Below are 12,901 nucleotides of genomic sequence, written 5' to 3'. Positions count from 1 at the left end.
AAAAGCACACTGCTATTTGTAGGAGCTTGCTGTATGCAAATTGGCATTTGTGCTTTTATGAAAGTACTTTATTGGCTGTGAAGCACTTTTGAGATGTTTGTGATTGTGAAAGACACTGTTTTAACTTAAGTCTTTCTTCTCCTCGATCACTACAGAATCAAACACACAAGGCCCCAAACTTCAATACCATTCTCCTTGAGACCATCACAACAACTTATTTAAAGAAAGTTTGGTGGATTGGCCATGTTACATTGCTCCTTTGTGTTCAATGGTTAGGTGGGATTATGAGGATAGGGCAGGGGAATGGGCCGAGATAGTGTTCTTTTAGAGAATGGGTGCAGACTCAATGGGCCAAATGGCCTCCGTCTGCACTGTAGAGATTCTATGAAAAGGAGTCCTCCAGATTTATGCACTTGGTCCCCATGACCAAAACAAATTTAAGACCATAAGACCATAAGACATAGGAGTGGAAGTAAGGCCATTCGACCCATCGAGTCCACTCCGCCATTCAATCATGGCTGATGGGCATTTCAACTCCACCTACCAGCATTCTCCCCGTAGCCCTTAATTCCTCGCGACATCAAGAATTTATCTATCTCTGCCTTGAAGCCATTTAGCGTCCCGGCCTCCACTGCACTCCGCGGCAATGAATTCCACAGGCCCACCACTCTCTGGCTGAAGAAATGTCTCCGCATTTCTGTTCTGAATTTACCCCCTCTAATTTTAAGGCTGTGCCCACGGGTCCTCGTCTCCTCGCCTAACGGAAACAGTTTCTTTGCGTCCACCCTTTCTAAGCCATGTATTATCTTGTAAGTTTCTATTAGATCTCCCCTTAACCTTCTAAACTCCAATGAATACAATCCCAGGATCCTCAGCCGTTCATCATATGTTAGACCCGCCATTCCAGGGATCATCCGTGTGAATCTCCGCTGGACACGCTCCAGTGCCAGTATGTCCTTCCTGAGATGTGGGGCCCAAAACTGGACACAGTACTCCAAATGGGGCCTAACCAGAGTCTTATAAAGGCTCAGTAGCACATCGCTGCTTTTATATTCCAACCCTCTTGAGATAAATGACAACATTGCATTCGCTTTCTTAATCACAGATTCAACCTGCATGTTTACCTTTAGGGAATCCTCGACTAGCACTCCCAGATCCCTTTGTACTTTGGCATTATGAATTTTCTCACCGTTTAGAAAGTAGTCTATGCTTGGATTCTTTTTTCCAAAGTGCAAGACCTCACATTTTCTCACGTTGAATTGCATCAGCCATTTCCTGCACCACTCTCCCAAACTGTCTAGATCCTTCTGCAGCCTCCCCACTTCCTCAGCACTACCTGCCTGACCACCTAACTTCGTATCATCGGCAAACTTAGCTAGAATGCCCCCAGTCCCTTCATCCAGATCATTAATATATATGGTGAACAGCTGCGGCCCCAACACTGAACCCTGTGGGACACCGCTGGTCACCGGCTGCCATTCCGAAAAATAACCTTTTATCCCAACTCTCTGCCTTCTGTCAGACAGCCAATCCTCAACCCATGCCAGTAGCTCACCTCGAACACCATGGGCCCTCACCTTACTCAGCAGCCTCCTGTGTGGCACCTTATCAAAGGCCTTTTGGAAATCCAGAGAGACCACGTCCACTGGGTTTCCCTGGTCTAACCTACTTGTCACCTCCTCAAAGAATTCTAACAGGTTCGTCAGGCACGACCTCCCCTTACTAAATCCATGTTGACTTGTTCTAATCCGACCCTGCTCTTCCAAGAATTTAGAAATCTCATCCTTAACGATCGATTCTAGAATTTTACCAACAACCGAGGTTAGGCTAATTGGCCTATAATTTTCCATCTTTTGTCTTGATCCTTTCTTGAACAAGGGGGTTACAACAGCGATCTTCCAATCGTCCGGGACTTTCCCTGACTCCAGTGATTTTTGAAAGATCTCAACCAACGCTTCCGCTATTTCTTCAGCCACCTCTCTCAGAACTCTAGGGTGTAGCCCATCGGGGCCAGGAGATTTGTCAATTTTAAGACCTTTTAGCTTTTTTAGCACCATCTCTTTTGTAATGGCAACCATACTCAACTCAGCCCCCTGACCCTCTATAATTTTGGGATATTACTCATGTCTTCCACTGTGAAGACAGACGCAAAGTACTTATTAAGTTCTCCAGCCATTTCCTCGTCTCCCATCACTAGCCTTCCAGAATCAGTTTGAATTGGCCCAATGTCTACTTTGGCCTGTCGTTTGTTTCTTATGTATTGAAAGAAACTTTTACTATCATTTCTTATATTACTGGCTAGCCTGCCTTCATATTTGATCCTCTCCTTCCTTATTTGTCTCTTTGTTAACCTCTGTTTGTTTTTGTAGCCTTCCCAATCTTCTGATTTCCCAGTGCTTTTGGCCAATTTATAGGATCTCTCTTTTTCTTTGATACATTTCCTGACCTCCTTTGTCAGCCATGGCTGTCTAATCCCTCCCCGGATAATCTTTCTTTTCTTGGGGATGAACCTCTGTACAGTGTCCTCAATTATGCATACAAATTCCTGCCATTTTTGCTCTGCTCTCTTCCCCACTAGGGTCTGCTTCCAGTCGATTTTCGCCAGTTCCTCTCTTATGCCCTCGTAATTACCTTTATTTAACTGTAACACCATTACATCTGATTTTGCCTTCTCTCTTTCAAACTGCAGACTGAACTCAACCATATTATGATCGCTGCTTCCTAAGTGTTCCCTTACTTTAAGATCTTTTATAAAGTCTGGTTCATTACATAGCACTAGGTCCAGAATAGCCTGCTCCCTTGTGGGCTCCATGACAAGCTGTTCCAAAAAGCCATCTTGTAAGCATTCCATGAATTCCTTTTCTTTGGATCCACTGGCTACGTTATTTACCCAATCCACCTGCATATTGAAGTCCCCCATGATCACCGTGACCTTGCCTTTCTGACATGCCTTTTCTATTTACTTCTAAGTAATCCTACACACTTTGGTTTCCAACAGTTTTGTGCTGACTGCTCAACTTCAGGAACCTAATTTGGGTTACACGGTTCCATTTCTACACATGCCACTGGTCTCTTAAATATAATCATTCATGTCCCTTCATCTCCCTCTTTCAAACATGTCATCACACACACTTATAGCTGCTGTGGACCATCAGCAGCAGCAGAAAAATTGTATTCCACCATAATATGTAACCCCATGGCCCGGCACCTTCCTCGCTCCATTGTTACAATTATGGCAAGGGACCAACACTGGTTCAATGAAGTGCAGGACGGCAAGCCATGAGCACCACCAGTCACACCTAAAGATGAGGTGCCAACCTGGTGAAGCTATAGCACAAGACTACATGCATGGTAAACAAAGTGCATGCCAAAGAAAGAGCTGAGTAACCCTGCAAAAAAATGAATCAAACCATCTCTGCAGTCCTTCTATATCCAGACATGAATGATGGTAGATAATTAAATAACTAACCATAGGAGAAGGCTCCCTTTACATTCCCATCTTTAATAATTGCAGAACGCAGCAAGGCAATTCAAAAGGTAAGGCATTTGCACCAATTCAATCAAGTGCCAGAGGTATCAAGTGGATAATCCATCTCAGCCTTCTTTTGAGAGCTAGCATCACTGATGCCAATCTACAGATATTTCAATTTACTCCGCATCACATTAAGAAATGGATACAGCAAAGCATATGCACCCAGACAATATCCTGGCAGCAGTGCAGAAGACCTGTGAGGATCATGCAGGAATTCCTCAGTAACTAGGTCCAAACACTGCCTCTCCTTCATCAAATATCTTTCTTCTATCACAAGGTCAGACATGGGGATATTTGCTGATGATTACACAGTGTTCAGTTCCGTTCATGACTTCTCGAATTTTTATGATCCTGGACCAGACCCCACATTTTGGGGATTATCCATTTGAGGGACCAATAATGCTTTGTTTAAAATACACCTGAATACACCTAAATACACCTAAATACACCTAAAATACACACTTCTTCATTCACCTGAAGAAGGAGCCGTGCTCCGAAAGCTCGTGTTTGAAACAAACCTGTTGGACTTTAACCTGGTGTTGTAAGACTTCTTACTGTGCTCACCCCAGTCCAACGCCGGCATCTCCACATCTTGTTTAAAATAGACAAAGTCTGAGAATCAAGACTCAGTGAATAAAGCCGCAAGACTCCACGGGTTTTGAACAAAAATAAAATTTACTATACACGTTAAAAAGGTAAAAGTATTTACAATATCTATCTTAAGACTCGGGCATTCACAGTTAATTAACAGACAAACTGTGGTCGGACACGCCGTACGATACAATAACTGGCAGATACGATCAAGATAAAGTTCATGGCGGGATTTTCCAGTCATGTCGACAGCGACCCCACCCCATGTCGGTTCCGTGGCGATGGAGGGGGTGAACAATAGGAAACCCCATTCACAGTGGTGGGACCGGATAATCCCGCCACCTACCAATGGCAGGCCACATCTACTGCCGCAAAACACACTGTGGGAAGGGGTGGAAAATCCTGCCCCATGAATTTATTAACAAACCACCCAGCTATCAGTAACACTATGAGCTAATCAATCTCATTGAGACTCTGTCTTTTTCATGAGTGATTCCAATCTTCACCTTTGAAGGTCTAACCTTGGAATTCTTTCCAAAAGTCGTTCAAGCTCAGACGACGGCCCACTTTGTAAGGTTGTCCTTATCTCCCAAAATTCTGTTCCCCGGATTTCCGAGTATGCACTCAAGCACCAACTCACAAGTACAACTTCAGTTCTCTGGCCACACCAAAAAGGTTACTACTGCTCCAAAGAGTTACCTTCACCACAATGGCCAAAAACATGGAATCATCAACTTTCTGTTGCCTACTTGGATCTTCTGGGCTTCTCCTAAGCCTCTTTTATCACCAGGGCTTCTCCTGAGCCCTAGCCATTCAATGAATGCCAATTGCAGCCCTTTTTCTGCTTGAAGCCTCCTCTGTTATCGGGCCAGCTTTCTTATCTTTACTGGGGCCCCTCCCTTCCTGAGACATCTGTCTGCAAAGGCGCTCTGCTCCCGGTTTTTCATGGCATTTTCCCTTCTTGTGCAGGCGTACTGGGCTCATCCTCAGCCTGAAGAACTTAAAATATTTAACTGTGCAGCCTGCTCCTGGCCCACGCATGTCTGGGAACTCCAAGGTCAATGGGTATTGGAGTTCTCAGCCTCTACTCTCACAGAGAATGTATGTTGGCTTTCATAACAATATAATGAATCAGGACCTGGTTACATGCAGAAAGCATTCAAGCTGCAGCTGGTAAGTGGCAAATAATATTCACACTGAATAAGCATCAGGGACTACCCAACTCTAACAAGAGGGAATCTAACCATCTCCCCATGACATTCAAAAGCATTATCATGGCTGAATTGTCCCACCATTGGCATCCTGGGGAACACCACTGGCCACAAAACTAATAGCAGGAATATGTACGGCACACTGTGGCAGCAGTATGTCCCATCAACAAGATGCATTGCAGCAACTCACCCAGGCTCCTTCAACAGCAACTTCCAAATCCCTGACCAGCTTGTAGGACAAGAATAGCTGGCAGATGGGAATGCCACTACCTGCAAGTTTACCTGACTTGGAAATATATTGCGATTCCTTTACCGTTGATGAGTCAAAAGCCTGGAACACCCTTCCGAACATATTGTGAGTCTACCTACAAAACATGGACTGCAACAATTTAAGGAGGTTGTTCACCATCACTTTCTGAAGGGCAAATTGGGATGGATAATAATTGTTGCCCTTGCCAGTAACTCCCACATTACGTGAACAAATGGAAATTTAAAAAAACTTCTGGAAAGTCAGTGATCACAAGGCACGGGAACGTCAAGTTTACATGGGTAAATTCTTTAATAAATGAGAAAATTGAAACTTATCATGGGAAAATGGTGTCACAGCATTTATACATCAACTGGCGTGGGCAGCGAGTGTGTGAAAATGTACAGTTTTCAAGGACAATCAAGTAAATCTGCAGTCACAGCAGGTACTGTAGAGCCCTATCATTTTCAAGCTAGATGTGGATCCTGTTCTGCTGATTGTGCTTCATCCAGTAGAAGCATTCCACTCCTGCAATTACAATGTACAGTAGCAGTAGAGGGAGGCACAGTAGCACAGTGGAGGAGGACACGGCAGCACAGTGGTTGGCACAGTTGCTTCATAGCTCCATTGTCCCAGGTTCGCTTCCTGGCTTGGGTCACTGTGTGTGTAGAGTCTGCACTTTCTCCCCATGTCTGTGTGGGTGCTCCGGTTTCCTCCCACAATCCAAAGATGTGCAGGTTAGGTGGATTGGCTATGCTAAATTGCCCTTAGTGTCCAAAAAGGTTGGGTGGGGTTGCTGGGTTACGGGGATAGGGTGAAGGTGTGGACTTAGGTGGCGTGCTCGTTCCAAGGGCTGGTGCAGACTCGATGGGCCGAATGGCCTCCTTCGGCACTGTAAATTCTATGATTCTATGAAAAACATGCATGAACATTAAAAATGGTCAAGGATGGGTCAAAGTCATTAAACCTGTCGGTCTGTCAGTTAATTACTTGCATCATGAAGATCATCGCGTCACAACGCCGAGGTTCGATTCCGGCCGCAGGTCACTGTCCGTGCGGAGTTTGCACGTTCTCCCCGTGTCTGCGTGGGTCTCACCCCCACAACCCAAATAGATGTGCAGGGTAGGTGGATTGGCCACACTAAATTGCCCTTTCATTAGAACAAAATAGAATTGGGTACTTTAATTTTAAAAAAAATAAAGATCATCGTGTTATTATGACAAAAAATGAATTGGAAGCACGTTGGATCCCATCCTGCCAAAGAAATAAAAACAGTACCTCGGATGATCAAGAGTATTGGGACCACCAAAATAAGTTGTATTTACGCAATAACAGTAGCCTGGCTAAGACGTTTATCATATTTATGCACGAACACTTCAACCTGCTTACACACAAATGTCCGGAGAATAAAGAAGTTGAAGCTTCTCGGTTCCCACGCTATCTTTCGGAGCCCAGCCTAAACCCATTAAAGGAAAGGTGACTAAAAGCGACGCTTTCGTCGGTGGCTCTCCATCTTATGCTGAAGCGGGAATGATCCGTTCATATTCACTGTGGCCTCGTGCTGCCCTCCTCCAACGGTCCCTTCCTCTGGCTCGCGCGCGACGCCGCATCGCACGCGGCAGGTTGGGGGCGGGGCGGGGCTACAGTAAACACGGACGGGGCTGCCCAGGGCGAGAGGGCGGGGCTGCAGCAAACACGGGCGGGGCTGGCCAGGTAGACGGAGAGAGAGGGCGGGGCTGCAGGAAACACGGGCGGGGCTGGCCAGGCAGACGGAGAGAGGGCGGGGCTGCAGCTGACAGGTAGGGAGGGGGAGGAGCTCCGGCCAGAGCGTGAGGGGGCGGAGCTGCAGCAATCACGGCTCAGGAAGGGGCGGGGCTGGCGCGGACACAGGGGTGGCGGTGGAGCGAACCAGGAACCCAGGCTGGCGTCACGAAGAGGGAGGGGAGTTTGCACAAGGGGGCGGGGCTGGCGCCAGCGTTGCGCGCGCCTTCCGGCGTCACTTGACCTCACCCCGGTCGTTATTGGGTTCCGCCTGCGCGAGAGAGAGGGGTTGTCCCGTCCTTCCATTGAGAGGAAAAAATAAAGGGAGCAGACGGAGAAAGAGGGAAGCATCACTATTAAAAGTTAAGCAGCCTGCAAAGATGGCGGAGGGAACTGATCGAGCGGACGGCAAGATTGTCAAGATGGATATGGATTATAGCTCCACAGTGGACCAGCAGCTCCCCGAGTGCGAGAAGATGGCTCAAGTGAGTGCGGTGCATTTGCCATAGTCACTGAGTCATGCGGCTGTGTGGATCAGACTGAGCTAGGCCCTCGCAGGTGGTAGGCCTCAATCCTCGGGCTAGCCGAGGAAACAATAGCAGATCTGAATGTCTGTTGCTGAGCACTCCCTTGGTAGTTGCCCGAAGCGTGGAAGTAGCTTACTTTTAAATATATATACCGTTGTGAGAAAGTGAAAATTAAACCGACACTTTAGATATGCGAAGTGCCCAGAGGCACTTTTTCATGTTGTGTGGGCAATATAAACAAGGAATTTTAATGAAAAGTAGTTAGACAGTTGCATGGGCAGGGTGGGTATAGAGAGAGATATGGGCCAAATACAGGCAAGTGGGACTAGCTTAGTGATAGAAACTGGGAGGCATGGACAAGCTGGGCCGAAGGACCTGTTTCCATGCCCTTAACAGCTATATCTGATTGACCATTAGAAATGTCAAATTCTGGTGCTCCAATCAGGTCATTGATACAGTCAACCCCATCTGCACATGTGATCAGTTGGACACTTCTTGAAATGTTAAGTGTCCCCATTACACAAAGTGAGGTCTATCCTTTCTGTAACCCCACAAAGAATAGTGACTTTTCCAAGGTGGAGACAAATAAATTTGTTCTGGGCTAACATTAATTGCCCATCTGCAATAGCCCTTGAACTGAGTGGGCCACATGCAGGCCAGACTGGGTAAGGACAGCAAATTTATTTCCCTAAAAAGGGGGTGAGTGAACCAGGTGGGCAATAATAGGGCTTCTAATTCCAGGGTTTTTATCAAATTCAAATTTCACTGTCTGCAATGGTGGGATTTTCACGGGCGGCCCCAGAGCGTTTCCCTGGGTCTCTGGATTACTAGTCTTGCAACAATACCACCACTTCCCTGTTCTATTGACTTGCATAGAAACAGATGGAAAGACATTTGTGTCGATGATTACCCTCCTTATACATTAGATATCATTGCAGTTACCCATCCTATTTCCATATTCAGTCATCCTGAATTTCTTGAGTTTTTAGTATTAATTTTAATTTTACATGCAAGCTACCTTACTTGAAATAGTAGGGATTTCTGCTCAATGTGACAAATTAAAGTGGTGAAAAACCAAACTTAATCTAATTCTAGTCCTCTTGGATAAAGATTGGATAAAGACTCTACCATGTACTCGTCTGATTCTTCTGTTCCGACAACGATATTTATGTGGCTTCTGAATTCCACTGTCAATTCATTGCCTACTCTGGGATAGTTTTAATACAATGCTCATTGCATGTGATAAGACTGAAATCATTTCATGTGGGATTTCCAAGCCGTCAGAGAATCCTACATTTTTCTGATATTAAGTATGACCAGAAATATAAGAGTAAAGTTAATTTCAAGAGTATATGATGTAATTTTAAGTATTGTAATAGAGTTAGGGATGCATATAACTTCTGAGCCATAAGCACCACACAAGGGGCTAACTAAACAGGAGGTGGTTTAAATTTATTTCTGGCAACAAAATATAACTTAGTGATACACAAATTAAGAGCTGGTGCAACTCTCCACTTAAGCCTGCTCCACCATTCAATAATTTCATGGCAGATCTGCTTGTAACTTCAACCCCACATTCCTGACGACCCCTGATGGCCTGTCACCCCTCCCCAGCTGGATTTGAATTTTGTTTATTGTCACGTGTACCAAGGTACAGTGAAAAGTATTTTTCTGTCAGCAGCTCAACAGATCATTAAGTACATAAAAAGAAAGGAATTAAAAGAAAATACATAATAGGGCAACACAAGGTACACAATCTAACTGCATAACATCGGCATCAAGTGAAGCATACAGGGTGTAGTGTTAATGAGGTCAGTCCAAAAGAGGGTCGTTTAGGAGTCTGGTAACAGCGGGGAAGAAGCTGTTTTCGAGTCTGTTTGTGCGTGTTCTCAAGACTTTTGTATCTCCTGCCCAATGGAAGAAGTTGGGAGAGTGAGTAAGCCGGGTGGGAGGGGGACTTGGATTGTGCTGCCCGCTTTCCCCAGGCAGCAGGAGGTGTAGATGGAGTCAAAGGATGGGAGGCAGGTTCGTGTAATGGACTGGGCTGTGTTCACGACTCTGAAGTTTCTTGGGCCGAGCAGTTGACATACCAGGTGATGCAGCCAGATACGATGCTTTCTATGGTGCATCTGTAAAAGTTGGTAAGAGTTAATGTGGACACCCTGAATTTCCTTTGTTTCCTCAGAAAGTATCGGCGCTGTTGTGCTTTCTTGGTAGCGTTGACGTGGGTGGTGCAGGACAGATTTTTGGAGATGTTTACCCCAAGGAATTTGGAGCTGCTAACCATCTCCACCTAGGCCCCGTTGATGCAAACAGGGGTGTGTACAGTATTTTGCTTTCTGAAGTCAATGACCAGCTCTTTAGTTTTGCTGGCATTGAGGGATAGATTGTTGTCGCTGCACCACTCCACTAGGTTCTCTATCTCCTTCCTGTATTCTCCCTCCTGTATTCTGACTCGTCGTTATTCGAGATCCGGCCCACTATGGTCATATCGTCAGCAAACTTGTAGATGGTGTTGGAACCAAATTTTGCACTCAGTCGTGTGTGTCCAGGGAGTATAGTAGGGGGCTAAGTACGCAGCCTTGCGGGGCCCCGGTATTGAGTACTATTGTGGAGGCGGTGTTGTTTATTCTTATTGATTGTGGTCTGTGGGTCAGAAAGTTGAGGATCGAGTTGCAGCGTGAGGTGCCAAGTCCTAGATTTTGGAGCTTTGATATGAGCTTGGCTGGGATTATGGTGTTGCAGGCGGAGCTGTAGTCAATAAGTAGGAGTTTGATGTCGGCGTCCTTTGTATCGAGATGCTCTAGGGATGAGCGTAGGGCCAGGGAGATGGCGTCTGCTGTGGACCGGTTGCGGCGGTATTCGTGACCAACCTCTCGAAGCACTTAATTACGGCTGAAGTCGGGACCACTGGATGGTAGTCATTGAGGCACGTTGCCTGGTTTTTCTTTGGCACCGGTATGATGGTGGTCTCCTTGAAGCAGGTGGGGACCACGGAGCGGAGTTGGGGCAGGTTGAAGATCTCGGCGACCGCATCTGTTCCCGTCCGGACCCGTCCCCTTCCAAGGGTTCACTTTCAGGAAGGCCGATCTGGCTTCGGAAACTGTGATGGAGGGTGTGTTATGGGCTGCTGGGGCACTCAACAGCGGATCGTTGGTTTCCTGCTCTAACCGAGCATAGAATGCATTGAGTTCATGGGTGAGGGGTGCACTGCTGGTGGAGATAATGCTCGGCTTTGCTTTGTAGCCCGTTATGTTGTTTAGGCCTTGCCACAACCGCCAAGAGTCTGTCACGCTAGTCTGTGACTCTAGCTTAGTCTGATATTCTCTCTTGGCATCTCGGGTGGCTTTGCGGAGGTCGTACCTGGATTTCTGGTATAGGTCATGGTCACCTGACTTGAACGCCTCAGACCTGTCCTTCAGTAGGGAATCAATCTCGTGATTGAGCCATGGTTTCCGGTTGGGGAATGTTATAGAATCATAGAATTTACAGTGCAGAAGGAGGCCATTTGGCCCATCGAGTCCACACTGGCTCTTTTGAGGAAGAGTGTTCCAGAAACACTCAACCCTCTTGATGGGAAAATATGCTCCTTCCTTTGTCTTATGTAAAATGAGCACCCTCTTTATTTTTAATGAAGGGTGGGGTGGGGGGGAGAGAGATGAATGGAGCTCAGAAGGCCTCAGGCAGGCCTACGGATTCTGGCTCTAGTTGCAGCAAACCCAGGAAGGACCTCGGGTATGCCCGAGAAATAGATTATGTGGCGTCGTGAAGAGCTCCTTTCGCAGTGAGATCAGGGAGAGTTTTTTGCTGCGAGCCTGGGGAAAAAACGGTGCCATGGTGTCGGTGCCATGTGGATGTTGGCAGTGTGCGGGGGAGGTGGCAGCTGCATGGAGGGAGGATGGCAGCATGGGCACCAGGTGAATGGGGGGGGTGGCAGTGTACGTGAATGAGACTCTGTGCCTTACACCCAGTCTCATGATTCTTACTGACTCTCTCCATCCCTTCACCAACACATACTCTCACACTCACTCAGTGGATGAGGGTGAATGAGTGAGGACGTGAGACTTCAGTTAGCTAGAAACACATATTCTGACCCTCTAACCTAGTTTTTTTTTTAACTAAAGATTTTTTTTAACTTATCAAGTTAATGTTCTGACGTTGCTCAGAAATTGTTACCTTTTTGTAATATCTCAAATGTTTTTGATATTCTGCTCAGTTTATTGTAGTGCCCAATGCTCGTGCTTCAGAATTGTTCTCATTGGCCCCTTGAGTGAAAAAAAGATCCTGAATGAAAATCTTGACTGAATGGGTGGTTGTATGGGAATGAGCGACTGACAAAGTGAGTGTCTGCCTTATGCCCAGTCTCAGTTTCCTCACTCACCTCACACACCAATGTACACATTCTCACCCACATACATTGATCCTCCAACATTCTAGTAAATTTTATTCCTTTTTTTTGCTCCACAATTTATTGCTACAACATTGCTTTATGTTTGTTCAGCAATTGTTTCTTTCCTTTAAATCACATATTTTTCTGAAATTCAGTTTATTTTGCCAAGCCTTATATTTCTGAAATTTGCCTATCGGCCCTTGAGTAAGAAAAATATGCAAATGTGGCCCCAACATTGACTGCAGAGTGCCTGAGAAAAACCCTGAAATGTTATTTCACAAAGATTATTTTGTGAAATAATTGATCTTCATGTTGTGCAGTTTGTTTTCTGCTCAGGCTTTGATCAGAATTTCAGTAGTTGCTTTGATTTTATTTTGGTACTCCAGTATCATCTTACTGTGCAGATTCAAATTAAAGGAGCAGATTGTGTATAATCTGGAAGAGGTAGCGAATATCTAGTACATAATTCATATGTTTGTAGAACATAGTTTTAAGAATTAAATGTTAAACTGTAGAAAATGGGGGTATCTGGTTGACAAACTGGTAAAAACAACCTTTAAGTGAATGCAATTCAAACATGCTCGAGTTATGTTATAGTTTCAAGATTGGGGCCATGTTGATGAGGTTAACAGCTAGAAAGGC

The 12,901-nt window shown here is 45.6% G+C and overlaps 2 protein-coding genes across 5 annotated transcripts in view; one reads left to right on the top strand and one right to left on the bottom strand.

Moving 5' to 3' along the window:
- Positions 1 to 7,162, bottom strand: part of pitpnc1a (phosphatidylinositol transfer protein cytoplasmic 1a) — a 384,643-nt gene extending 377,481 nt beyond the window's left edge. For 2 of the 4 annotated variants that reach the window (XM_038776787.1, XM_038776789.1), the window contains exon 1: positions 6,971 to 7,161. The gene's annotated coding sequence lies outside the window, so the exon portion shown is untranslated. Of the gene's footprint in view, positions 1 to 6,970 lie in introns of all 4 variants that reach the window. The other 2 variants (XM_038776790.1, XM_038776792.1) reach the window with 2 other exon arrangements.
- A 411-nt stretch (positions 7,163 to 7,573) lies between these two features.
- Positions 7,574 to 12,901, top strand: part of psmd12 (proteasome 26S subunit, non-ATPase 12) — a 39,275-nt gene continuing 33,947 nt past the window's right edge. Inside the window, exon 1 of the mRNA XM_038776913.1 lies at positions 7,574 to 7,827. Coding sequence (XP_038632841.1) covers positions 7,723 to 7,827 — 105 coding nt within the window. The 5' untranslated portion in view covers positions 7,574 to 7,722. The remainder of the gene's footprint in view (positions 7,828 to 12,901) is intronic.

The sequence above is a fragment of the Scyliorhinus canicula genome, chromosome 18 (assembly GCF_902713615.1).
Source record: "Scyliorhinus canicula chromosome 18, sScyCan1.1, whole genome shotgun sequence".
NCBI lineage: Eukaryota > Metazoa > Chordata > Chondrichthyes > Carcharhiniformes > Scyliorhinidae > Scyliorhinus > Scyliorhinus canicula.
This window is presented reverse-complemented; position numbering and strand designations above follow the sequence as displayed.